This window comes from Pseudomassariella vexata, assembly GCF_002105095.1.
Source record: "Pseudomassariella vexata strain CBS 129021 chromosome Unknown BCR38scaffold_4, whole genome shotgun sequence".
In the NCBI taxonomy this organism is placed as follows: Eukaryota; Fungi; Ascomycota; class Sordariomycetes; order Amphisphaeriales; family Pseudomassariaceae; genus Pseudomassariella; species Pseudomassariella vexata.
In genome coordinates, this window is record NW_024467959.1 from 2997103 (window position 1) to 3023285 (window position 26183).

At 50.9% G+C, this 26183-nt stretch overlaps 5 protein-coding genes across 5 annotated transcripts; 2 read left to right on the forward strand and 3 right to left on the reverse strand.

Annotated features, from left to right (window-relative positions):
• Nucleotides 1-8121: 8121 nt before the first annotated feature.
• Nucleotides 8122-8754, forward strand: BCR38DRAFT_338267 (CAP domain-containing protein; the record flags this gene model as incomplete). Its single annotated transcript, XM_040855603.1, has 3 exons — nt 8122-8252; nt 8304-8620; nt 8678-8754. The coding sequence occupies 3 exons, from the start codon at nt 8122-8124 to the stop codon at nt 8752-8754; spliced, it is 525 nt and encodes a 174-aa protein (XP_040718423.1).
• Nucleotides 8755-11320: 2566 nt separating this feature from the next.
• On the reverse strand, nt 11321-11965 carry BCR38DRAFT_337185 (complex I intermediate-associated protein 30-domain-containing protein; the record flags this gene model as incomplete). Its single annotated transcript, XM_040855520.1, has 2 exons — nt 11321-11471; nt 11529-11965. Coding segments are annotated over 2 exons (588 nt in total), but the record flags the coding sequence as incomplete, so codon positions are not given.
• Nucleotides 11966-14721: 2756 nt separating this feature from the next.
• On the reverse strand, nt 14722-15337 carry BCR38DRAFT_338379 (uncharacterized protein; the record flags this gene model as incomplete). The annotated part of the gene is made up of 2 exons (XM_040855613.1): nt 14722-14974; nt 15069-15337. The coding sequence occupies 2 exons, from the start codon at nt 15335-15337 to the stop codon at nt 14722-14724; spliced, it is 522 nt and encodes a 173-aa protein (XP_040718425.1).
• Nucleotides 15338-15931: 594 nt separating this feature from the next.
• On the reverse strand, nt 15932-18375 carry BCR38DRAFT_337948 (fungal-specific transcription factor domain-containing protein; the record flags this gene model as incomplete). Its single annotated transcript, XM_040855573.1, has 7 exons — nt 15932-16505; nt 16559-17134; nt 17184-17268; nt 17315-17609; nt 17662-17873; nt 17935-18237; nt 18306-18375. The coding sequence occupies 7 exons, from the start codon at nt 18373-18375 to the stop codon at nt 15932-15934; spliced, it is 2115 nt and encodes a 704-aa protein (XP_040718426.1).
• Nucleotides 18376-19375: 1000 nt separating this feature from the next.
• Nucleotides 19376-20919, forward strand: BCR38DRAFT_456451 (kynureninase; the record flags this gene model as incomplete). Its single annotated transcript, XM_040861915.1, has 4 exons — nt 19376-19559; nt 19613-19955; nt 19997; nt 20029-20919. The coding sequence occupies 4 exons, from the start codon at nt 19376-19378 to the stop codon at nt 20917-20919; spliced, it is 1419 nt and encodes a 472-aa protein (XP_040718427.1).
• Between the last annotated feature and the right edge of the window lie 5264 nt (nt 20920-26183).

The window sequence follows — 26183 nt, forward strand, 5'->3', positions numbered from 1 at the left end:
CAGCTTAGATTTCATAGGAGAGAATATCTCGATCACGGGCAATTGAATATCTTGTTGACATGACGTGATTACGTGTTACTCGAGTACACGGCCACATCTCACTGCCAACGCCAGGGTGTTACAGAAGGACAAGTATGCCATCAGTGGAAAGGCAGTTCACACCAGTGGGGAACGCAGTTATGCCCAGCGTAATATCCTTTCTCTTCAGTCTTTTTACCCTCTCAAAGGACTTGCCCGCCCACTTTTGGTCCCATAGAGTCAGGGTAACAGAACCCTTGATCCTTAAAATCATACCCATGCGTAGACCAAAGTCAGCTCTGTATATCCTTAGACTTGGATGTTTGCATAAGCTTGTGGTGAATGCATCACAGGTCGTTGCCATTGAGGACTTACGGCAAGACGGCAAGGCGCACGTTACTCATGGCAACAAGATATCATAATGTGGGTTTCCTAGTAAATCCAACGAACATCACCAATCTGTCGTTTATTGTAACCCACCTGTAGGAATCCAACGTCCCTGTATATCATGCTGTCTATTACACATGACGCAATGCATGGTCCCAGCCAACCAACAACTTGTCATCCTTGTAGTCACTAAGTGCCCCGCGAACTAGAAAGACAACCGACTGGATTACGCCAAGGGGAAAGCCGGTATGCGCACCAGATATAGAGCAGCTTGAGAAAGCATATATGTATAATATATGTTAGAAGCACCCGTCTGCCGGGTAATCAGCTAGTGGGTATGCAAGGAAACGACATCCCGCCAGCTCACATGATGCAGTGACCTACCCGAATGCACCTATCCATCGTCGAACCCTCAGATCGATCCAACCCACTTCTTCAACAACACAATTAACCGCGAGTACAGAGATAAGATTGTAGCTATGCGATGCCGTGGTCCCCCGTCTCCGCTTCCACGTTATTTTTGCTACCAGGTAACCATGCTACCATGATGGCATTGTGCCTTACAGCTAGGCAGGCCAAGTTTGCCTCGAGGAAAACTGCGTATCGTATATAAGTGACACAGAGATGAGATAGCAATGATTGGCAGCGATCTCGACCTCGACCGAACACAGCAACTCAAAACTTTAGATTGAGTTTTGCCGTCTCCGTGGACTCTGTTTTCGTATGCAAGGAGGCTGGCTGCGTTCAACCGTGCTGGGGTTTGCGGGGTAATAAGCGGACAACGGCAGCGGATAATGAGGACTTGTTCTGGTTGGCCGAGGAGGATTTGTTGTCTTTCATCACTTGGACAGGTGCAGAGAATAAGGCGAGAGAGAGATATCACCAAACTCCCCAACCCAAATATGACTCGTTGCCTGAGATTCGAGTGGGAATCAACAAGTCCGATATCGTCCGAGAAAAGACGTGGAAAATATCGTAGCTTAGGAATATAAGATTCTTCTAGACCATTTCGATGACACAGGGAGTCTGAGCGAGGAGGTTTTGTCAGCGTACCCCAGAAAGTGACACAGATCTGTTGTCTTAAGCACTTCTAGTCTGCCGGATCTAGGTTCTAAAGGCCATGTGATAGAGGCGAACACTATGTTCCCCTAAAATCCACGTATTCTAGTCAAACGGGTGGGTCGTAGGTACAACGCTGCTGTAATGGTAACATCGTTTGTACCCTCAGCTTTGTCTCTGATTTTGTCTTGAAGCCTTTCCCGAGAATACCGCCAGATCTAGACTGCGTCTTTTATAGGGGCGAACTTATGGGTAGAATTTCATATGGAATCAGAGTCATATGCCAATCGGCTCTGGTCCAGAAGCATGCCTGTTAAGGCATTGTGTAACATGTCTTAGCTGTCATCCCCAGACTCGCATGCCCGACCACCTGTCAGTAGTAATATTCAGCTCCACATTTTACCGGGTGCCCCAAGGGCGGACATTGAACCAGTGGAACTCAAGCCCAAAGTCACCCAATTGGAAACTCCCATCCTTGTTCGCTCACGACGTTCGTGATTTGACGGACAGAAGGCTTGTGGCACTCTACCGATCCGGCATCTCGGAAGCTGCCGCTGCCATACCGCTACGATCGCCGGCTTACGGGAAGAGCACTTTATTCGCAACTCGCTAATGAGCGCCTCATGCCCCCATGGTCCGGAAAAAATGAAACCTTGCAACGCCAGTTGCCGGTACCCAGAGTCACGTCCAGTTTTATTCCAATAGGATGTGACAGCCGGTCATCTCGAGAGTATGCTGCCGGATACACGCAGTCAAGCCTTTCGGCTGGCAGCCGAGTGTGCAAAGCGAGACTGGGCGAGGAGGGACGCTTCACCACGCAAATGGCGTGTCGACGGATGAGAGGCAGAATAAATATACGGTGCAACATGACTGCACGTGCTCGATTCTGGGGAAATCCTCAAAGGCGGCATATAGTGAGTGGCAAGTCATCCAGCGTAGATAGGTATCAGCATCCTCGGGTACCCCATCCAGACGGAAGTTTACAGACCCGGAAGCTGGGATTTGTCTCGGTCGGCAACCCCAAGCGGAAGCGTGTTGAAGAGTTCAGGTTGGTGTGAGGTACCGGGTATAGCAACGCAATTGCCCATAGACGAAGCTAGATTCCCATGCGCAGCTCCGAACTAGTCGCCTTCGCCACTAGACAGGTCGGCAAGTGTGGCCCTTGACATCAAACGTATCACGGGGTACCATAGTCACGAGCAGACGCTGCGCTCACATGGAATTGGACGCTGTCGGTTGTCGTGGTGCGCTTACTGGCACAGTGCAACAGGCCGACCAGATATCTCTCAGTAAACCAAGACTCGGGATAATTCTTCGTGGTAGACAGCTGACGTGAATATGCCGCTGCGGCTAGCTAAGACATAGGGGCCACCGCTCACTTGCCGCCACTCCACCAGGATTAGACCGCCAAAGTTCATGAAGAAAGACACCAATCTAATCAATCATCGGCTTGTTCGTGTTCGAAACGAGACATATGGTGGCCGGCGGAGCCTCGCATGAAAACAAGACTTGGCAGACTCGATATTCAATCCGGAATACGGGACGCCACCTGTGGTCACGGCGCAAGCTGGCCCCAGCCGTGGAAGGCAACTGCGGTGCGGGACGTTGCCAATGCAAGTACAAATGAGGGAAAACCTGGAGTTCGCGAGATTGGCGCGGCAGAGCAAGACACATGCATTTTGGAAATGAGTACGTCGGACCAAACGCGGTATACCAGAGAAGCGGAACTTCCGATCTTCTTGTTGTTGCACTAAGAGACAAGACGCGTCCAGAGAAGATGCCGTGCTAAGGAAACACACAGCGTGGTCCCTTGTCTTGTATTTGCCGTGTGTCCCATGGGAAATGTGTTGTCAACCAGACCTCATTCGTTTCGACGTTGTTGGGTTCGTTGGGCTTGGAGAGGCTCCGCTGCCCCTGGCCCGTTTCCTCGAAACGCACGGGTCACGAAAGTAGGCCTACTGCAGCCAGAACCGTGACCTGGGGTAGAAGGCGCCAGAGAGAGATGAGTCGCGTCGACTAGGTCATTGTTTGACTGCAGCGCTCAAGCTGACGTTGATTCTCGTGCGCGTTTATGTCTGTTTCTAGGGGGCGCGCCAACGTTGCTGAAATGAGACTCAGGGGGCGCTTGGATGGAAATCCCAGAACCCGTCAAGAATGATTCCGTTTACTCACCTGTATGGGATGCTCGTTCTCAGCCGGGCGAAAGCATGCTCTAGGTCAGCGTTCAACGGCCGGCTGTATTGATTCCCTTGCATTAGCGAAGTTGAGGTCAACTCCATATCTGACCTAGGCACTACTACGGACGATTCCCACTGCGAAAGCCACACGTGTGACTCGAGGTCTTGTCTGCAGCTAACTGCAGCTAAAGTAATACCCAGAGAGCTATGATGACGGTGCTCCACCGCGCAGAGTGATTGGAAATAGAGGCCAAGCGCTGACCGACGAGCTGAAATCGCCAGGATAGGCGCCACGGAGTACGCCGGTCAATCTGCCAAATCTAATCGTTATTGTCAAAAGTCAGCTGACAATAGGATCAATCTTCCATGACCTGTAGCTTGAATTGGGGATTAGATGCCACGCCCGATTGCAGGACTGTTCGCAAGCAAGCTCAAATCTCCAGCTTGTTATTTGCTGCCCATGGTGTTCGCATAGAGAAGTCTAGGTACGGGGTTCAGAAGTGAGCTTTGAGTTGGACGCGGCAGTCATCATAATGTGTACTAACTTCCCCGGTGCAGCGACCACTTCGGGATGTGACACGAAGGCCAATGAAACAGCGGAGCGATTCAATAATCACATTTCTCACTTCTGTTTTCAAATCCCTCATTCACCATGCCGCCATTTGCTACTGAGCGACATTGTGGGTAGGATGGATTATTGGATGCTGAAAGTCTCGTGTCCCGAGATTGTAGAACACAATGTCTCCTGACGGCTCTCCGCGAAACGGCGGGTTTCTGGCGGCGCATTCTGGTTCAACGGATCCGAGCCGCTCGTCGCATCCCTGGGAAAAAGAAGGTCTAGAATGTTGCAGGTCATCTGTCGTAGTGCAAGTTTAAGAGTACCTCACATCAGTGCGGGGGCAAGCGGGACGCAAGAGACTTGCTGACGATGCGGTTATTTCGGCCCTGTGATAAATGTGGCTACATCGATTTGCGCTATTTACGCCGGGATGGAGATGACATGTCAAGCAGGTTCAATTGTCGTCAGAGCTTAGGGCGACAAATGCGTGCGGTAGTGATTGAGTTCATCTCGAGAAATTGGAGAATTGTTTGTCGACGACGCCTCACGCGTTTCATGTCAATGAGCTTCCCCACTGTTTAGTCTACTTCATCGTTGTGATTCCCCCAGAGCAGCCCAGGGCGGATATGGTGGGATCCACTTCTATTTGGTCGGTCTGGACCCTCTTCCAAATACACGGTCTCTAATGTCGAGATTAAATGCCGCTCGTAAATGCTGAAATAACCACACGTGGATAGCAGGAACTAGGCAAATACACCTGGTGGTATTTGGTGTAATACATACCTGTCTTAATTATGGCCCCGAGCAGCTCCAGAGCTTTGAACCATGCTCCAACTCGGGCGCCTGTGCTGACCAAGGTCGCTGGTGACAAGGACACTTCAATTTTGCCAAATTCACATGAAAGCAAATAGCACTGACCTTGCACGGTAGACTGTGGCGATCTCAGATAAGATTAGATTATCAGGCCTGATAGTACATACAAATGTACAAATGAGAGCAGCTTGGTGGAGAGCTGTCGGTAGATGCAAAAGCTCAATCCATCGTTGCTTCAGAACTCTCGGTGGGGTGCGAGCAAGGTATTGACAGGTATTTGCGCCTGGACAATTTAAGGGAGATCCTTCTTGTACTGTGGCATGAAAAATAGGTAACAGGAACCGTTGACAGCTTGTCACCTGGAACCAAAACACCATAGAATTGGTAGGTGTGAAGGCGCTACTGCCTTCCCAATGAATTTCTGCTTATTGTGGGACGCCACCATGATTAGTACCGTTTCAAATGACGCACCCCGTTCGTTTCTTGTCAGCTCACGTATTGCGGCAAGCCACCAGCGTTCGCAAACCTGGGAGCGAGTCACAGGCACGACCGAAAGCCTTGTCAGCCTGTTTCTCCACCCCACACCCCCCAGCTGCTGCACTGGGCCGCTTGCCTTGCAAACCCTGCCCCTGCGTCCGGAAGACGAACTGCAAGGTACCAGAATAAAATGACAGGGACCGGAAACTGCAAGGGGGCGACTTGGCTGGGACAACCCCTCAATTGAACGTTAGGAAGGAGCCCTAGCGTGCCAGCGACAGGGGAGGTAGTGATGTCGGGTGAGAAATATTGGACGAACACTATGATCATGACAATAGAAATCATTCTGAAAGCGACAATTTCGTTGAATGGGGATCATACAAATCAGCCGTTAAAGCCACTAATCCAATCGACGCGAAGAGCACCGGGCTTAGAGATCGGCCAAAATAGTCGATCAGATCACTTTCCCCCTGTCGCTGGCAGAAACATCGATTCACGAACGGAAGAAGAAAAGGAATTCAGGAAGTAAAATTAAAAATTTATTCAACAGCTGGCTCATCTAGCTGAGATCGGACATGGGCTCTTGTTGTCTTCTGCTGAAATCCAATGTTCTGCACGTCTGAAGTCGAAGTAGCATTTGGCCGTGAACATTGCTGACATTCCTGGGATGCCCTGTTGCCCTGGGTGCGCATCCCCAGATGTTACCACCCAAGAACCCAAGATCTTCGGCCAGGATGCGCGGTTACAATTCTTGGTCAAGCCGCCGCGGCTCAGACGACAAGTCCCGGCAATACGTTCGATGGGAGCCCCTGACTAATCTCATTCGCCATGGAAACATCCTTGAGTAGTAGACGCGGGCATAAGAGGATTAGCCTCCACTCTCGCCAATCATCAAAATAGAGCGCCTCAATCTCCCTGCTCTCGTCAATTTGGCAGCGATGCAGGCTGGCAGCGACGCATATTTGGGGGTTTTTTGGGTGATTTTCGCAGTGGGTCCGTCGTAGATGTACCCCGCCGTGGGCCACAGCAGTGGGTAACAAGGCTAGCTACCGCTGAACCGCTGGCCGCAGCTCTAGTTTAATTCTGCTTCGTCACCCGTCAAACTCACGTCTTGCCCTCTGCGCTTTCCTTCCTTCTCAAGGTCCTTGCCTCACCTCACCCAAACACGCCCGGCCGATTTTCAGCCAGTCCATTCCTTTGGTACTTCGTACATCCACCTTCCTTCGTTCATCACTGCCTTCCGTTGCACCCACCCCATTATCCGCAATTCCCCAACCCCAGTACTGGCCTGCCTTTCGATCCGAATCTGCTATTCGCGATCAACCACTCGTTCACTTCATTCACTTCGTTGGCCTTAGCGCAAACATTCACTCTCATTCAAAAACACGCGGCATCCCTCTGCAACGAAGCATCATCCAACTCGTCTTGAAGACCTGCAGACCATTGTCCTTCATTCTTTCGGACCTGTCACTCCTTCCCTGGACGTCAGCCGCCAACCACAAGCCAGACCCGAGGCACGAGAATTGCTTAGCTCAATTCCCACGATTGACTTCTCTCACGGCTTGTCCAACCCTTGACCACTTGTCGAACAAGTCTTGTGGTTGTCCAACCACACTGAACTTCAAGTTACTTGCAGCCAGTCGAGATATACCACGGTATCATCGACAGCAACATCAAGCCGCATTCGCACTGCCAGCTGGATCTGATAAAAGGCGCCTTCCCATCCTCGACTTTCGTTGGCCTCTTCCATCGACTTCGTGATATCCGCAAACCAAGGTATGTTTCTAGAACATTTTTCATTCTTGCACCCTCGCGGTCCGGATTGTCGAGTGCAACGGTTGTGGTCCAGCCGCCAACTGCTTTGTTGTCAAGTATCCGCCATCACAACAAAGGGCGACTGCCACAATGCGGAACCAACTCAGCTTCCTACCCCTACCCAACAGACGAACCATGGAAAACCAGCACATGCCCATGATTCCCTTCTTGTCCCGCTTCCCATGGCACATCAACTTTCACCACTCACTATTATACCACATATCATGGAGTGATGCCATTCCACGCTCGCCGCCCCCCTCCCCCCCCTTTTTGTTTTGTCCATCCTCTTCATTTCTTGTCTCTAATTCAAGGTCTGGTGCCAGTAAACTGACCCTTGGCCTAGACAATTCTTCTTTCTCAGTCCGACTCGACATCTCCAGCAAAATGAAGTCGTCTATCTTCATCGCTGCCTCCAGCGCCGCCCTGGCATTTGCTGGCGTCATCGACAGGCGCCACCTGGTAACCCAGATTATCACCGAGTACAACACCGTGACCGTTACGGAGGGTGCTTCCTCCACCTCGTTGTCCTCAACCAAAGTCAAAAGCTTCCACCATAGTAGCATAAGCAAACCTCAGAGACTCCACACTGCCTCGACGACCGTCAAGTTGACCACCATCATTGAGCCTACCACCAGCTCCTCTCCTACGGTTGTAGTTGTCACCGAGACCTTTGTTCCCCAGCCCGAGCCCACCACCACCGCGGCTACTACCACACAGGAAGCCCCCGCAGCTCCAGTTGAGTCGTACGCTTCCACTGTGAAGGCCGAGGTCGCGACCACTGCTGTTGAAGAGTCGTCAACGGCCTCCCCCTCGGACATGCCCAGCTGGGCTGTCTGGTCCCACAATGTTCATCGTGCCAACCATTCTGCTCCCGCGATGGAGTGGAACGAGACGATCGCAGGCTACGCCAGTCTCACCGCTGATAAGTGCGTTTTCGCGCATGACATGTAAGACCAATCCATCTTGAGCATCCATTACTTGATACTAATTTTGGCCAGGTCTGAAGGAAATGGTGGTTACGGCCAGAATCTCGCCATGTGGGGTACTACTGATAACCCGGAAGCGCTCGGCGACGCCGGCGCTATCAAGATGGCCACGTCTGACATGTGGTACAACGGCGAATTCAACAAGTTCCTACCCGAGTTCTACGGCCAGGCCGATCCCAACAAGTCCGACTTTGAATCCTGGGGTCACTTCTCGCAGCTCCTCTGGGTTGATTCTACAGGCCTCGGTTGCAGTGTCAAGCTTTGTGCCAAGGGCACAATGTTCAACGACATGGAAGCTTGGTTCATGGTTTGCAACTACTATCCTGCTGGTAAGTAAAAAAGGCTATCTCTCCTTGGACACTGGCATATGCTAAACATCGGACCAGGTAACTTCGAAGGCGCATATGGCGACAACGTCAAGAAGCCTGAAGGCAAGCCCGTGATTACGTCCACTTCGGAGTAGCTCTAACGCGCCATTGCACCATGGATTCGACGGTGGTTGCCGAGCAACTGCGACCTGGCGTCGGAAAATCGAAGACGGCGCCTCACCTTATCTTTCTCTTGTAGTGTATGGCATCTATGCACAGACTCGATTTTTATCAACCACGAACTCTTTCTCCGCGCCTGCAGCGCGCACCATGATACTACTCCCAATTGCGCCTCACGATGACGACTCATTCGCATACGAGTCAATGACCAAAGACACGGCGTGACTAGTGGGGATTGAGAGGGATCCTAAGAAATTCTGGAACATCGTCATTTTCTCCTTTCGTTGCCAGACTCGAGGCGATGGTCGGCGGTTTGCATGATTTCTACATCGACATTCGCCATTTTGGTTTTCAAGGGGCTTCTTGATATACCCGTTGCGCCTGGTTTGTTTCGAGAAACAGCAGATTCACGACCATCACTATCCAAGTCTCGGTCCCCATTTTGCATTTTGCACTTCACTTCTTTGTACCTAGTCTCTTCTTGCATGACAGTTCTCCGATGGCTCAAGCCGCATTTCGGGGGTGGAGGTGGCCGGCCACGTTTAGAATTCATCGGAATAGGGAGGTTCGCGAAATGGCTTTGATTTGAGCATATTTGGACGTCTGCTGGGTTTGAGCAGAACAGGTTTCCGCGTTTGTTTTACGCGTAGTCAGTTGGCCAAACGGGGCCTAGGCTGATAGACATGACGATGATTTACCAAACTGTTTGAAGTATGCACTCTGGATGGGCAACTTGGCCATCGAGACGTGAGTGAATGTACGATTTTGTGATATACGCAACTCTGGAAACCATCCAGGTTGACGGCAATAGAGGTGAGGCTATTCGGATGCTAGTTGTGTCGTTAACATTTGGAGTAACCGAGAGAAACGGATGCCTCTGCATTCAACATGGGGGGAGTCAGTGAGTTTGGTTGGCGTCGAAACCGAGATGCTGGAGGGAGGTTCGCGCTAATTGCTAATTCACGGCCTGCCTGCCGCGGAGATGGTTTATCGTCAGATCTAATCCCTGCGATTGAGATACTTGATACTTCGATTTTGATTAGGTCCCCAGTCACCAAATCAAACGCCTCGTCTGCTTCTGCGTTGAAATGAAATTGTGTCAGAATTTTGGCTCTTCAAATCCTTGATGCTGACCCAACCCCTGGTCAGGTGTGGCCAGCCCCGTCAAATGGGCAGTCGCATATCACTCTGTAGTTACGGCCCTCATAAGGCACTCTTTTGACCTTCAAATCTGGGGGACAGACCATCTGCAAGTCATTTTCAAAACAGGACTATTGCAATCCTAAAGTCTGATAGATTACCCTGAATGGGGCTCCCTCAAAGACCTGGCCTACTTGTGTTGACACATCGTGAGCTCGGCAATCGATCGATTCAATGGATGGACAAGAGGACGACAGAGGGGGAAAGGGGGGGCTTGAGGGATTGAGGGAAGTCTAGATTGCGTCGCTTGGACTGATCCAGAACTGGAAGACAAAGGTATGTGAAGTCATCTTCATTTGGGGCAGACAAACTGCGTCATCAATTTCGAGGTTGGGGATGCATGAAAGGAGAATAGGTGCACATTTGAAAGGAAGCAAGGAACCGGCAACTTTTTGAGTTGCAAGAGTGTTGGGGTGGAAGCGCGATGATGTGCGGGTAAAGTGGGCGGGCTGTTGGCTGTTGGACGTTGATCGGCACGGCCTTCTTGTATCGAGCCACAGAGCAGCCACAGTGGCCCTGGGATCTCATTTTGAGTGGCGACTGTCCAGGCCTTATAGACGACAGACAGAGTCGGTTAGAGAGAAATGAGACACAACGCACTTTGACCGGTTTCTTGACACTTCATGTAACATTCTATGCATCGCTAAGGCACAAAGGACAGTTTACGATTTCCTGACCATCGGGCTGACCATCAGGATACAATATGACTTCATCATCATCTTATGAATTACTTCCGGTGAGTTTTGCTTGATGGTTGTACGGACAAGGCTTAGCAGCTTGTCGTTTGTTTGTCAACACTGGATGGGCACTTGAAGTAACATGCATGACGACATGGGCCATATTTTGGGGGTGATGTATAACAGAGACCGTCTTAGGCTGGCCGGTCTGTATTTCCCTGTTGGATTAGTTGAGATTCTAAGCAATAGACTTCATTATTCTACCATAATCTATTCTTGGTCTGAGCCAGCGTGTACTACTTTATTTATTGTGGCAGTTTCGTAAGGGAGAAACAGATTGTTGGAGAGGAAGTGTTGGGGAGGGAACGTCGATAATCCCTACCTTCGCCGCACCGAAGTTGATATAATACGAAAAGAAAGGAAAAGAAATATCCCGCTCCTTCAACATAGATTATCGCTGATAATCATAAAGATGGTCTCAAGCACAGCAAAAGCTCGCTATTGGTATTATTAGGCTTGCTTCCTACTCCTGGATATCCTACATTACCCACATGTCAAAGATCCGTAGGCTAGTTGAATGTCGTGGCTACTTGCTGCAGGGATGTTGCAATCACAAGGATCGTATAGCAAACTTGTATGCCCTCTAAAGCCAAATCAGACCAACTCAAAAGTGAGACTGAATCCTACCCCAAATCCTTCGCATCAACTCTCCTGGGGTAGACGCAGCTCGGGTTTCCGCCGTGTTAGCGTCGCTCTTGTACGCCGCAATGGAGTCAAGTGTTAAGCTGAAATCCCCCTGCTGTTCCCCAAAGTAACTATACCTACCTGTCAATCACTTGGAACTTGTGGCAGGTAATGCAAGCGCCACTCACCTCCTCATCATGATACTCAACCGCTTCACACTAGACGTATCCAACGCCTTTGCCCCTGTCTGTGTCGTCCCCCGCAACGTCGCAACGAAGTCCGTCCAAGGCAGCTGGACTGCCTCAGCACCCCCACTCGGCACTGTGAAGTTGGTCTCGTACAGCAGACTGCTGGCGCTGTCATCGGCAGGCAGCACGTCCTTGAGCGTCAGGGTATACTTCATGCCGTCCGACAACGAAACCGAGAGCAAGAGGCCATCCCAGTCCGCCAGGTTCCAATCCAGCGAGCCCATGGTACGCTGAGAGGCGAAGCCGGCGCCGCCGAGGGTTGTGCTGTCCAGGAGGCCGCTGAAGATGGCGTTGGTGGGTGTGATGGTCAGATTGGAAAAGCTGCCGCCACCTCGGACGGAATCGTCGGAAGATATCCAGAGGCTTGCATTCCAAGGCCCGAGTACGAGCTCGTTAGCTGAAAAGCGCAAAGTGGGCAAGTTGGGCAGACATACTGCGAGCCGCCGATGAGGAATGATTGTTCGAGAGACATGGTTGAGTCTGGAAGCTTGGGAACGTTCTTGCTTGAGGCTACTTAAGTGTATATTAGTGTATATTAGTCAGGCTGGCGGCTAGAAGAAGCGCAGGTGTTCCTCTCTGCATATATATGTCCATATGGTGGCCAGGAGTGACTCGCGCCAGAACAACAGAGCTATAGGAATAGAAGCCGGTAGGGTCGGATATGATGGCGTCAATACGTCGAAAACATTAATTGAGTTCGGCTAGTACCGATTAATATCATCGTGCAATGCGAACCCGAGGCCAAGAGTTTAAGTGCGCTCCGCGATACGCGTTTGTCCCGACAAGCATGGAGAATTTTCAGTAGCGTTTCCTGGTCTCCCGGGTGGGAATCTATCCATTAGGGCTGAAATTGATTGGTGAATGCGGCATTCACTTTGCGGTATACCGCCTAGCCCAAAACCGAGCTACCTCAGTAGACCGAAATACGTTTGGCATTAAGAACTTCTTGGATGACCCAGAGTATCCCAATAGTTTCTTTCCCATAGGCTGACAAGACCGCCGAATCGACGTTTCCACCGTCTGGATGTTATATCGCTCCTAATGAAGTCGCCAGACCAGGCTTGACCAGCCAAATCCCTAAGTAATTAGACCGCCAAGGCACTGTTGTCCGACTTTGGGTTCAACCATATGGCTACTATCTCGGCCTGGTTGTATATCTGAGTCATCAGCTGAATTTGGTGAGAAACCTCTGTCTTATACCTTGCTGGTTGATACAGATGGCATCGACCCAAGGCGTAACGACTTGGGATTGGTGTTTAAGCGCCTTCAAGACACCAGGGAGTCTTTTCGTGATTTCGAAAGGGCACCTTCTACCTGCACCGAGATAATGTCAGCGGGATCACCCCCTGCGTCCAAGATGGCGACATAATGTGGCCGGTCATCCAAACGCGCAGATTCCAAAGTGAGATAGGCGACTGGTGCGGTTGCTGGAAGAAGTCAGATAACCCGTATCTCAGTTCGATGGATGTTGGCTTGATATTCGTAATTGCCACCTATAGGTGAATAACGTGCAGGACCCGTTACAGGGATCGAGGGCATTTCAGAGTAGCAGGTAGCGAAGTTGCTGGCACCAGATCAAGTGGTTTGGGTGCTCTTGTCTTGTGTATGGCATTTATCAGCCTTGAATATATGAACGGAATGGGCGGTCTATCGTTGGCTACCTTGAAAACCATATAGACTTCGTCAGACGACTGGGGTGCCTGGTCATAAGTAAGGTGAAGGCAAAGCTGGCTCATTTCGTTTTGTGTCTCATGTCTTGCATGGCTCTCGCTCAAAGAATCCAGTTGACTTGCCACCGTTCGATAAATGGATGGTCCAGGCCGACTGATGTTTGGCAAGCATAAACCAAAGGTCAAAACAAGTGGCTTTCATATTAAAACCAAGGAACCCCGAGCCAGGCGGAATGTGTCTCGGCACAGGGTATTCCACTCAAGACCCAGTCTCGTGTGATGATCGGCGGCACACTTGGACAGCGGGGAGGTCAAGCAAGTATCGCCTTTCTTCTCTAATGCTTCGCCATTTGTGCCGCTGTCACCGTGGCTAGTATATATGGGCGAAATTGATGAAATAGTGCTTTTGGTTTGGGTGTCGAAATATTTGTGCAAGCGTTCAGCTGTTTTGCAAACGTCAAGAGCCAATTTCCAGGAACGAACTCAAGGCTGTTATTCCTAGGCTATAACAACTCACCACAAAGGGGCCTAAATCCTTTCGGCGCGTTGTCAGAAATAGAGAGAAATGGAAGTCTGTCAGGTCATGCTGCGCCTGCCGAAACAGAGGATGATGCCGAGTTGCGTTTTAAAGAAGGTGCAGTTGATGTGAATTTATGAGTCCGTTATCTGATCTCGTCCAAGAATATCTGATGGAACCTTAGGGCTAGAGAAGACTGCTTGGTCGTGATCTTCAAGTAATTCTGCCACGAGGGCAATCTTGTCTTTTAGTGTTTAGTGCAAAGACAAAAGTAAAATGTTGCGTGCGCCAAGCACACTGCCTAGGCCAATTGCCCGCATAAAATATAAGGGTGGTCAAAGGTGAGATGAGTGTCGATTCTTACCGTGATACAGTATGCTTCAGAAGTATGCAGTTTTAGGATTATGATTTTGATCTAGAACTACTACCGGACTTAGCGTATCATTGTAGGTTCACTCTAGTCGCTCTACTACCTCCTAGTGTGTAATCTTCTCTCCCAATGGCGAGCAGACAGAAATATAATACTAGGAAACGTAGATTCTATCAACTCTATTCCTGCTTGAATTTGGCGCTACGGCAGAGCCTTGTTTCCGTTGTCTGTTGTGTTATGTTGTGTCTTTTTGCTTTCACCATACACTAGAAGAGCAGGACTTACCATACGCTGATATCGAATGCTGATCTTGGTTGATGAGCTGCAAGGGAGTCCTCTGGGGGAAAATGTGGTTCAATTGAATATAAAATGGCGTAGTAAGGGATACGTGCTTAGACTAGGCGGTCACGGCACTACTGTATACAACCAACATGGAAAGTTGAATTGATGGCTCAGGTGATGAACGATTCATCTCGACAGTAAATATTTCAAGTCTTTCATATCCTAAGATATAACCATTAGAACAAATATAACACAAGAAACTCAGAACAACGGAAAAGAACCTATAGTCTCAAATCAGTCCGACAATTCCTGCGGCCCACACGCCCCATTATGCAAAACCGTATGCTCGGGCACAACCCCGTCCACTGTAGGCATCGTCAAGGCCACTGTCTCCTCGTCGCTCGGAAAGGCGGTCCCGTGACCCCATTCACTCACATCCGCCGTGTCTTCTGCGAAGATGAGCCCATTCTTGCCCCCATAGATCCAGGCCTCGTCCGTCGCGTTGGGGAGAGTGAAGTGTACTTGACCGCTGATCCACCAGACGAATCTTTTTATATCATTAGTGCCGATATATTCATGCATTGGCATCTCCAGTTTTGGAGCTGGTGATATGAGAACGGGCGTATTGATGGTAGACTTACTGCCTCCGCGGCGCATTGTGCAGGACGCCGTCAAAATGCGACGGTATAATGTCATACGATGCGTTGGCCGGGCTGGGGAGTTGTAGAGACTGTGTGCCGATGCGGCCGGGAGTTGTCAACATGATGAAAGGGTTGACGAATTGCCAGCACTCGAGCACCGAGATGTTGTCACGTCCTGTCAGGGCCGTGATGTTTAGGTGCTCTTGCGCTTGGGCGGTTATCAACAGGGCGGCGAGGCAGATACCGCTGTAGGAGGTGAGGTATACCATCTTGGTGGATACGTTTCTCGTTATGGGTTGACTGCTAATAAACGTGTCCGACGGATGAGTTGCAAGTGCTTTGAGACGAGGAAAAGAAACAGGCGAGCCTGTTTGACTAAATAATCACACAACCAAGTGCGTTTGTTGACTAGCGGTCCTAGCCATGAGCAACAACAGCAGTGAACAAACCCGTTCCAGAGCAGGGATTTGAGTTCACGTATTTACCGCCCTGCGCGCCAAGCCGGCTCCCACCTGTCAAAAAGATGCTGAACCCTGTTGTCACATCGTGTTCCTGAATCATGTCCACCCGACAAGCTTTCTCTACTCAGAGTTGGGCAATATCGGAGAGAACCCACGCGGGATCCCTGTCCATCCATCGCTGTGGGGATACGCGCACTTCATATCTGCGACTCACTTGCGCACGCACACACACCCCGAGAAGAGCCTTTGCGATAGGCATTCCCACGTCTTCTAGCCTCGTTTCTCACAGTGGCGGGCCATAGAATCGTGTGTATATCTTTAGTTCCTCCTCGTTCAAATAGTCCTTACTATTTATGGGCCTTCCGCCGGCAAAATGCTTTCTATGGTTCGATACCAAGACGCTCACAAGAAATGCTCTAGATCAATGTGGCCCCCTCCATCCAGGAGTGGAAATAGATTAAGTGCTCCAAACACCTGATCCGCCTGGTCCTGCGCATTGCTGTTCAGCATGGAGAAATCAGACGTTCCCGAGGACAAGTCTGTGAAAGAAAACAGTGCTGGATCAAGATTATCAAAAGGAGACTCTCCAAGCATCTGGGTCAAGCTAGGCATCTCTGCAATTGTGGATTCAGCATTGGGCAACGCGACGGGTTGAGCTATATTACTCTGACTTCGGGTCGTCGAATCGTTTCTGGGTTCTTTTCTTGGCTCGCGACGAGCTCGCGGAATTAAGCCAAAGAGCTGCGATGAGCTCTCATTGATCTGGAGTCGCTCATGCTTTTCCTTCTTCACAAGGTATGCGGTGGTACTTGAGTGCAACGAATTGACAATGAGAGAGTACTGCGCAGCATGTGTGTCGTCCTTGGCGAAATAGTTCAGTGCCGTAATGGACATGCAGGCGTATTTCTCCAGGATGCGGCCGAATTCGCCGAGGAGACCTACACCGACCACGAGAGAGGCCGAAAAGAGCCATGATCTGAGCAACAAGTCAGCTGGAACTGTGGAGACGTGGAGTTTCCCAACACCTACACTATCAGTGGCATTTTACCTCCAAGAAGCCCGCCCTGAATGGACTCGGAGACGGCCTCGATCATCAAGCTCGCTGCATCAATGCAAGCGTGTGCCAACTTGGATCTGCCAGAGCTCCCGCCTTCGCCACTTGCTTGGAAGCTTGAAGGGTTCTGAGGCAGGCGCCTGCACATCTCGTACATCAGAAATGGGCGTGACACCAGCATTACGGCGTAATAATACGAGGAAAGAACCTGAAGAGCCCCGACGACCGTGGGCTCATCATGCTGGTTGGAAGGCAAGCCAATAATGCGTTTGAGGGTGGCCAGCCATCGGTTCGACCAATCACGTAGCTGGCGCGAGATTCCTTCAGTAAGCTGCATTGAGATCTTCTTTCTTGAGTAGACCTCAAGCACAATGCCTTCAGTGATAAGCAATATTTGGACTGACGCGTTTAGGAGATCGAAAACCTCGCGACCCTCGTGATCCACAGTACGATACGAGACGGTACAGTCGACATCTGACGTAGCTGGGGGTCGGCCCATGGATATACTGAGGAACAGGTCGACGACGCGAAGACTCTTCCAGAGACGATCTCTGGGAGATGTGTCAGTTTGATGCAGTAAATAAGCCCGTCTCGTTTTACCTTTGCTTTTGGATATCAGCGCCAAATCTCGAGTTCACCTCCGTTCGGTGTACACCGAGACTGTAGAGTGCTCTCACAGCGATCCCTTTCCAGGTCAGTGAGAAATCGTCTCGTGCATGGAGCTCACATACCAAAAAACAGAAAAGCGCCGGTGATCTGGCAAGTCATGAGCATGTACAGCGTGACGAGGGTGAAGGCTTGCACGGTGCCAACGCTCAAATCGCCCCCAATAAAGCCCAATGCCAGCTTCTTCCCCTGCTCAAAATGGCGGGCGGCTGCAGCTTCATCACTTTTCTGGAGACCGATCGCCAGTACGAGGTAGTTGATGGCGCATGTGATGTCATGTGGTTTCTGTGGCTGTGCTGCCCACGAGGTTATCTCATCCGCAAGTCTGGAGCTGTCGAATAGGTCCACTAATCCCGATGTCTAGAAAGATGTTGAGCGCACAATAATCTGCAAATGGGAACATGCAACCTACAACAGCGAGGTAATTGGCCACCGCTGATGCGACGGCTGTGGCATCTACGTGTGGCGATTGCGGTTCTCCGGCGGCGGCTTGATTCGAGTGAGCGTTCTCAAGCAGCGACGCGCGGCTTGCCTGAGGGGCAAATGCACTTGGATCGACTCGTGAAGTCACAAGTTTCCTGACTGTCTGGAAGAAGGAAAGCGGTGCGCAATCACCGATGAAAACTGTGTATGAAGTCAGTCGGCAGTATCAACATGGTCTGCACGGGAAACGGGAACCCCGTACTCAGTTTCCCTTGAGCATCGCACAGCAGCCTTGCATCGCGGGGCACGTCGGCCTCTTCCTCGGCCGAAACATCACCGGGCCCACGATTTGGAGTTGTTGCCACTGGTGCAGATGGTGTTGAAGCCGGCAGACGTGGTGACTCGGGCCGAGGGCGGGCGGATGACGGCACGGACCTGGACGCGGATGACGCTCGAGGTGATCTCGGATCGTTGGTACGGCGTCGGCGCTGCGGTGAGAAATGGCACTGATGGGCCCTGTGGTGTCTAGTACAGTAGCCACAGGGAGACTCACCGTCACATTTGACTATCGAGATGTATAAGTGCTCACATGATTCCGGAGAGCGGAGGAGGGAGAACTGAAGCCAGACTCACCCTTTCTTGCTTTGCAACTGTCGCATGCATTGGCGACGCGCACCCGCACATATCGTGGAGATTGGTCCATCGGAAGGCACCACAAGACAAGAAAACCGGCCCAATATTAGTCGTTCCGCGCGCTGGTTCAAGCTCTAAAGCCGCCGGTTGAGTGACCGCAGTTGTCCGAATGGCGAAATCGATGATGTTAATCGGATGTCGGAACTTCAGATTTTTTTCGCCTTTGTTTTTGTCGATAAGTCCACGAGCTTCCGAGGGGGCCAAGCGGCGCTTGTGGTGTGCCAAGACGATTAACTTCCAACACTGTGTATACACGCAGAGTGCCTGGAGTGTATGCTCATGTTCCTGCTGACAAAAAGGGTCGAATCAGATGATAGATTACATAACAATCTATAGCCGTTTTTCGCCAGCTCGTCCACAACCTTTCCCCCGTGCGACCCATCATCTTATCCGCAACACGTCACCAGGACCGGATAGCATCAACGTTCAATAGCTCCATAGATCTGTAATGGAAACTGATAGAAGTTCGCTTCAAAAACATTAGATGCAATGGTCATCAGAAAGGTGTCCATTGGACAAAACAGCAGGGATGAAGAATTCAAACGTCAACGCGGGACAGTTGTAGAAACAACCACAGGCATTAATTAACAACAGACTATACGGACATGTTAATTATACCTCAGAGCAATCAAGAATTTAGTTGCACACGCATAGTCAGGTACGGTCACTTGAGATTTCACTTGCTACGCTATGTTTTAGCACAGCTGTGGAGGATGCAACACATGCACGGCGGATCTCGGATCTCGGATCTGAGCTGTAAGTGGGCTCTGTCACAGTAATGACGCCGAGAATTGCAAAATCCACGATAGTAAACGGGGGGCGCAAGACATATAAAATATCTATAATAGTATTTGAGGCTTGAAATCCTTCTACGGTAGTTTAATTTCGGTGCTACTGTTTCTCATCGTTACCAATCGCCCCGTCTCCATCTGGTTGAGCTAGGTGTGTCTTCGTTTAGAAACTTGATTTCACGACCTCAGCTCGAGCATTCCACGCAAAATCGTTTCAAGATGGACTTTTCGGTGGCTGTCGATGAGTTGCGAGCCGGCGAGCCCGTCGCGTTCCCATCAGATGCCAACACTCTCCAGTTCGCATCAGCACTGGATGCACAAGACCCCATCAATCTGCGCGACCAGTTCATTCTGCCGACAAGAGCATCCCTGAAAAAGAAGGCGCTCAATGGTACAATTCCGGGTGAGCTACCCCCCACAACTTGCGAGCAAACGTTGAACTAACGACATCTTCAGCTGTCTCAAACTCACCATCGAGTGACGATGACACAGCCTGCATCTACTTTGTCGGCAACTCCTTAGGGGCCCAGCCCAAAGCCATCCGCAAGTGCCTGGATGCTCAACTTGAGACATGGGCTTCCATCGGAGTCAATGGCCACTTCAGCGACATGGAAGACTCGCCTCTGACCTCGTGGCAAGACATGGCCGAGGACTGCGCCAAGAAATCGGCGGACATTGTGGGCGCGAACCCTAGCGAGATCGTCATCATGAACACCCTGACGATAAACCTGCATTTGATGATGGCTAGCTTCTACAAGCCCGAGGGGAAGAGGAACAAGATTATTCTCGAGTGGAAGCCGTTCCCTAGTGATCATGCAAGTTGCGCACATCCATCTCAAGCGTCAGAAAACCCAACACTAACATTTCGATAGTACACAATCGAATCCCAAATTCGTTGGCATGGTCTCGATCCTGCCGAGACCATGGTTCAGATTCAGCCAAACGAGGATTATTACATCTCCACTGAAGAAATCTTGGCTACGATCGACAAGCATGCCGACGAGACCGCCCTGCTTCTTCTTCCCGGTATCCAGTTCTACAGCGGCCAGCTCTTCGATATGAAGCGCATCACCGCCCACGCGAAGGCAAAGGGAATAGTAGTTGGCTGGGACCTCGCCCACGCCGCTGGCAACGTCGAACTCTACCTCCATGACTGGAACGTCGACTTTGCATGCTGGTGCACATACAAGTACATCAACGCGGGACCCGGATCCATTGCAGGCGCCTTCGTGCACGAAAAGCACGGCAAGGTCGACTTTAGCGCGGGTACCCAGACTTGGCAGTTTAGGGATCGGCTGGCGGGATGGTACGGTCATGATAAGAGGACACGTTTCAACATGGACAACAAGTTTCAACCGACGGTTGGTGCGGGCGGATACCAGGTTTCGAACCCGTCAGCGATTGACCTGGCTTCACTGACGGGAGCGTTGTCGGTGTTTGCACAAACAAAGATGAAGACGTTGAGGTCAAAGGCGTTGCTGCTGACTGCGTATGCGGAGCACCTCCTGAACAAGATTCTGGTGGATAAACCGGGAGCTTTCCGGATCATCACCCCTAAGAACCCGTTAGAGAGGGGCACACAACTCAGTGTGCTGCTTAAGGAGGGACTACTTGATGATGTGAGCCGGGATCTGGAGGCTGCGGGCGTTATTTGCGACAAGAGAAAGCCTGGTGTTATTCGGGTTGCGCCTGTACCCCTATACTGCACTTTTACGGATGTGTGGAAGTTTATGGACGTGCTTCGGAATACTTTGACGAACTGAGTCGGACGCAAAACGGAGTTCATTGGATTTTATAGATACAAAATCGTCCCAGGTGAGATACCACTGGAAGGCTGCAAAGATTAGAATTGATGAATAATGGTGACTTAAAACGATCCATTACCAAGTAGTGCCACGCAACCAGATTATGAACCGCCTCGCGCGGTTGATGGATCTTAATATTATTATTAAATACGCCGTAGGCTCGAAGCCCCCGGTACCTCTACAAGTGCTCCCGTATGTCAAACCGTGCCCTAATGGCTGGACTAAAGGCTATAACAAAATTTAACAGTGCGCCTTGCCAGTGTTTTGTAAAAATATTGCTATGACTGCATATTTACCACAAGATCTATACGTCACAATGCGATGGCCATGAAACCAGGCATAAATGCTCTGTGTCAGTAGGTGAAGGTACTTTGACTAGTATGAGAGCAGTGCCCTTTGTCAGTGCAAATGTACAGTGCACCACTTATGCACATGGGTAAAAGTTAACACGAGCGCATGAACCTAGCGAATTAATGGCCGAGCCCCTGATCAACCGCCGTCACTAACTGCTCAATCGCCGCTTCTTGTTCGCTACGCTCAGGGCCTGCTCTGTCAAGATATCTGCTACTTTAGACGGCCAAATGGCTTGGACGAACCCTCGCGCGGTGGACGCTAGGATTACGTCGTAGAGGTTCCCCAGCTGCATGCCGTCAAGAAACTCAAAACAGGCGATAATGACGGGGACAAAGAAGCGGGAGTACAGCGACCGTTCTGCGCGCATCAGATGCCGGGCCAGGAATGTGATAGGAGGTTGCGTGATCAATATGTCGCGTCACGAGCACCATGCGCTATCAGGGCTGCCAGCTGCTTGGGCTCGTTGCGCATCGCATCTACGTCCATGGTTGGCGGACTATGGGTGTCGTCTGGTGAGTTGTGGAGGAACATGCCTAGCTTGCCAACTGAAAGGGTTCTTGATGGCCTAAATGAAGTCGCGAGCAGCGATATCCCGGCTTGACGAAAAGCTTGCGCAAGAGCGTGGGAGAGTGTTCTCGAGGACTTCGGTTGTCGCCAATGCTTTATCCGCAACACTCTGATGCGAGGATCCTGAGTCGTCACTATTTACCTTCTGCAACGTTTGGTTGTGCTGGACTATATCTGTATCGGGAGCCTTAGCCACGTTGGTTGAAATTATGTTTATAGTCCATGTGGACGTAAATGTAGACTTTGAACGTCGAAAGTATCCTGCGTAAAAGATATTATGTAAAAGAGAGGTTACTAGGGAACCATGTGATTTTAGATACCGCATAATGTAAGATGAAGGTAGAGGTATCTGGGCTAGCCTTTGACCATTGTAGTGGGGCAAGGCCGGTCATCAGGGTATATAGGTGACAGGGGCAGGGAGGACTTTCTTTCCTTCAAGAAGCACGCAGAGATGGACCTTCTCCTTTTCATCATCTTCGTCATCTTCTTTACCTTCTTTTCTAGTTAGTTAGTTCTCAGTTTATATATCTTACCGCCAGATCTCCGGAGGGACGCCGGCGACACGCCTACAGCACGTACACATGATGAGAAGGCAAAATTACTAGCTGAGAGGTTCTTCCCAGACCCGTATATAGATCTATCGGACCTCGATCGCGGCCTATTACAGACGAGACCAGAGCTGAACGTCCCTAGGGAGGTGACCACAATGGATATCGAGTCTATCATCAAAGGAACGGCTGCTCGGAAGGCTCCCGGCGACGACCTGATCCCCACTGGCCTGCTAAAGGCCTGCGGTGAACCCCTATGGGAGATCCTAGCGGATCTGGCAACAGCTAGCTTTAGGCTGGGGTACTACCCGGAGCGCTTCCGCTCAGCGAGGGTGGTTATTATCCCTAAGCCTAATAAAACGACAGCTCAGAAGCAGACCCCTGGCGGCTGGCGCCCCATTGCCCTGCTTAGCACGGTAGGGAAGGTAATAGAGACGGCGATGAGCCAGCGTATCACCAAAGTAGCTGAGGCGGCCGGCCTACTACCAAACGGCCAAATGGGTAACCGCGCTGGGAGGTCCACCGAACTGGCAATACGTATAGTTGAGGACGTGGTCTATACGGCGTGGAGACGCGGGGGCATCGCCTCGCTGCTACAGCTAGACATCAAGGGGGCATTCGATACGGTCAATTACAGACGGCTGATTTCCATATTAGCCCGGAAAGGCTACCCGGAGTGGGTTCAGGAGTGGGTACGCAGCTTCGTGGAGGATAGAACGGTACGCCTCCGGTTCGATGGCAAGGAGTCAGAGCCAATCCCCCTACGAGGTGGCGTCCCCCAGGGGTCACCGCTATCCCCGATACTGTTTATATTATACATTTCAACGCTGTACGAGGAGCTAGCGGAGCAGCATCCACTACTTTTAGTAGTCGGGTTCGCGGACGACACGAACCTGCTAAGCGTCGGCACCGATCCAGACACGACCTGCCGCCGGTTGGAGAGCGCATGGGCTACGTGTCAGCGGTGGGCAGTGAGGCACGGGATGGAGTTCGCTCCTGACAAGAGTGAGCTAATGCACTTTACTAGGGCCCGAGAGCCCTTGCCGCAAAGTATTCGCCTTGGGGACGCCACAGTGTCGCCGGTAGTCTCAGCCAGGTTCCTAGGAGTCTGGTTCGACCGCAAACTGACGTGGCACGCCCATGTTGAGCGTGTTAAAACAAAAATGGCAACTCAAAAGCTAGCCCTGACAAAGCTAGTCAATATGTCGTGGGGCTGCGATCTTATACGGGCGAGGCTGTTATATACGGTGGTTATCCGTAGCGCGATTGCCTTCGGGGCGACTGCGTGGCATACTATAAGTGAGGAACCGGCAGGGCCAGCTAAGAGCCTGATGGGGATACAGAACGAGTGCCTCCGGGTAGTCTGTGGCGCCCACAAAGCGACGCCGGTTCGCCACCTGGAAGCAGAAGCAGCAATCCCGCCACTAGACCTCTATCTTAGTGCCCGGGCTGCTAAGTTTGAAGAACGGCTACGACTTAGCGGGAAGAGAAATCTGCTTCGCAGCGCGAGCGCTAAAGCGTCACATATACTCCGGCAGGATAGGCCGGCGAAGAGGAAGCAGGCGTCGCAGCTACTCCGACCGGCAGGGTACACTATGGAGAAGGAGGCCCGGGGCTCCGAGTGGATGAGTGAGGAAAAGGAGGTCCCGGCTGCCCTCCTCGACCACTGGAGGAAGAGATGGCTCACCGGAGCAGAGCATCACGATCGCCAGCGACGCGCTATCGCTGAGGAACCGGAGGGCCCTTCGATGCAGATACCGAAAGGGGGCAAGTATTTCGGCCTGAACCGACTGGAGGCGTCTACGCTGTGCCAGATCAGGACGGAAAAAATAGGACTAGCAGCCTTCTTATTCAAGACAGGGGCTTTTGGCGTGTACTCGCCGCTATGCCGCTGTGGCGATGCCCCTGAGACGGCAGAGCACGTAATCCTCTTTTGCGGGCTGTTGGAAGGACCGAGGGAACGATTACGGGCCGCCATCGCACCACGGCCACTATACTCTCGCAGAGACCTCGCAACGGCAACAGGAGAACCAGTAGTTAGTGGGACTATTGTAAGATGGCTGCTAGGGACGGGTCGGACAGCTTCAAGGCCCAGATAGCATCGATCTTCTCAGGGGGGACTTTGTTGGTAGGTTGAGAACCAACGTAGTATGGTAGTGAACGCAACGCAGTCGCCAATAGGGCGAACCGACGACGCAGCGTATGTATTTAGTCCAGCCATTAGGGCACGGTTTGACATACGGGAGTACTAGTAGAGGTACCGGGGGCTTCGAGCCTACGGCGTATTTAATAATATATCTTACCTATATATGTATTTAGATATAGCAATTCCGAGAATTAATTCCTTTACCTTTACCTTAGCCTTGATAAATATAAAACGTTTTATCTCGTCCTTGTTAGACTAATCGAATACTAGTGGTAGCTTCCATGGTTAACAGCTCCGGTAGGAGGTTGTTGCTGTGATTGAGATAGAAGGCACGACGCAGTCGTGAAGGGAAGACTCTGACTTCACCTAAAATAAATCTTCGGTAGCACTCCTTCTTAGTTAACTTGTTGACAGTAGCTTCTAGTTAATCGAACCTCAGTGCCTTAACCGGCACACCTAAAACCTGCGGGCTGTGACGCCGGTCACGATGCCTGGCCCCTAGGCCCCTGGACGAACAGCGACACCCTAGTATAGGTGTCCCACCTGTACGCGCTGCCCTTTTCCTTATAATGTAGGAAACGGCACTTGCACTTAGATCTCTTTCTCTCTCTTCTTCAGTTTAGTATTCGTCAACAGAGATAGACTGATGTCGCAACCCTGATTCGAACTTGCAGTGCCTCTGCCGTGTCAAATGGGCATTGTCAGAGCCACAAGTGTCATCCGAGGCGGGCCGGCTTCCACCAGGTAGGAAGCCGTTTGTGGCAGCTAGAGAGCCGCTTGTGGCGAATGAGAGCCGTTGAAGCCGTTTGCAGCGGATAGGGAATCGCTTGGTTGCAGATAAGGAGCCGCTATCCAAGATATTGGCCGAAGTCGGAGGAACACAGACATACGGAAGCAAACATCCAGAATCCAAGAGAGAACCTCGGCTGGCTATAAGTAAGGAGTCGAGACGGAGGAAGATAGAGAGGGCAGAGATCAATGAACTACTGTGGACACCCCTACCTGCCATCACCAAGTGACCACCAGGTGACCACCAGGGGGACACGCCTATTTCTCCCCTTCACTCTGTACTATCGCCTTCGGTCCAGGCCGTAACCTGACAGGCATACACCGCCCGTCGTTGGTATATTATAGCTAGCATTACCGTATCGCCTATAGCGCCGTCCCTTCGCCTAATCACTGATCTACCTCTATTTCCACCCTCTATTTTTAGTCCTACGGCGCTTACTGAGGATTTAGGAGGAAATACGCGCAAATCTAGGTCTAGATTATACTACACTGTTATTAATTCTTCAAGATCTGTACGTTTTCGTGATTTGGGTAGCTTGGATATCTATGTAAGGGAATACAGAGCTATAAGCAGGGTTAAGCCTCAATCCTGTCACTAAGTGACAGAATTGTTAGATCTTTTGGTCTATGTGACGTGATGGTCTAGGCTTGCTGTCACCTTACAATCTAGTAGTAATTGGCCTTCTTTCGATCCGATGCTATAATTACTATTTATTAAATATAATACTAAGTAGCGCATTCAGTTGGATAGCGTTAGTTGTGGAGTACGTGACGCGTTATAAATTATAGAAGTCCAAGTTGAAGTCCTGAGTATCTAA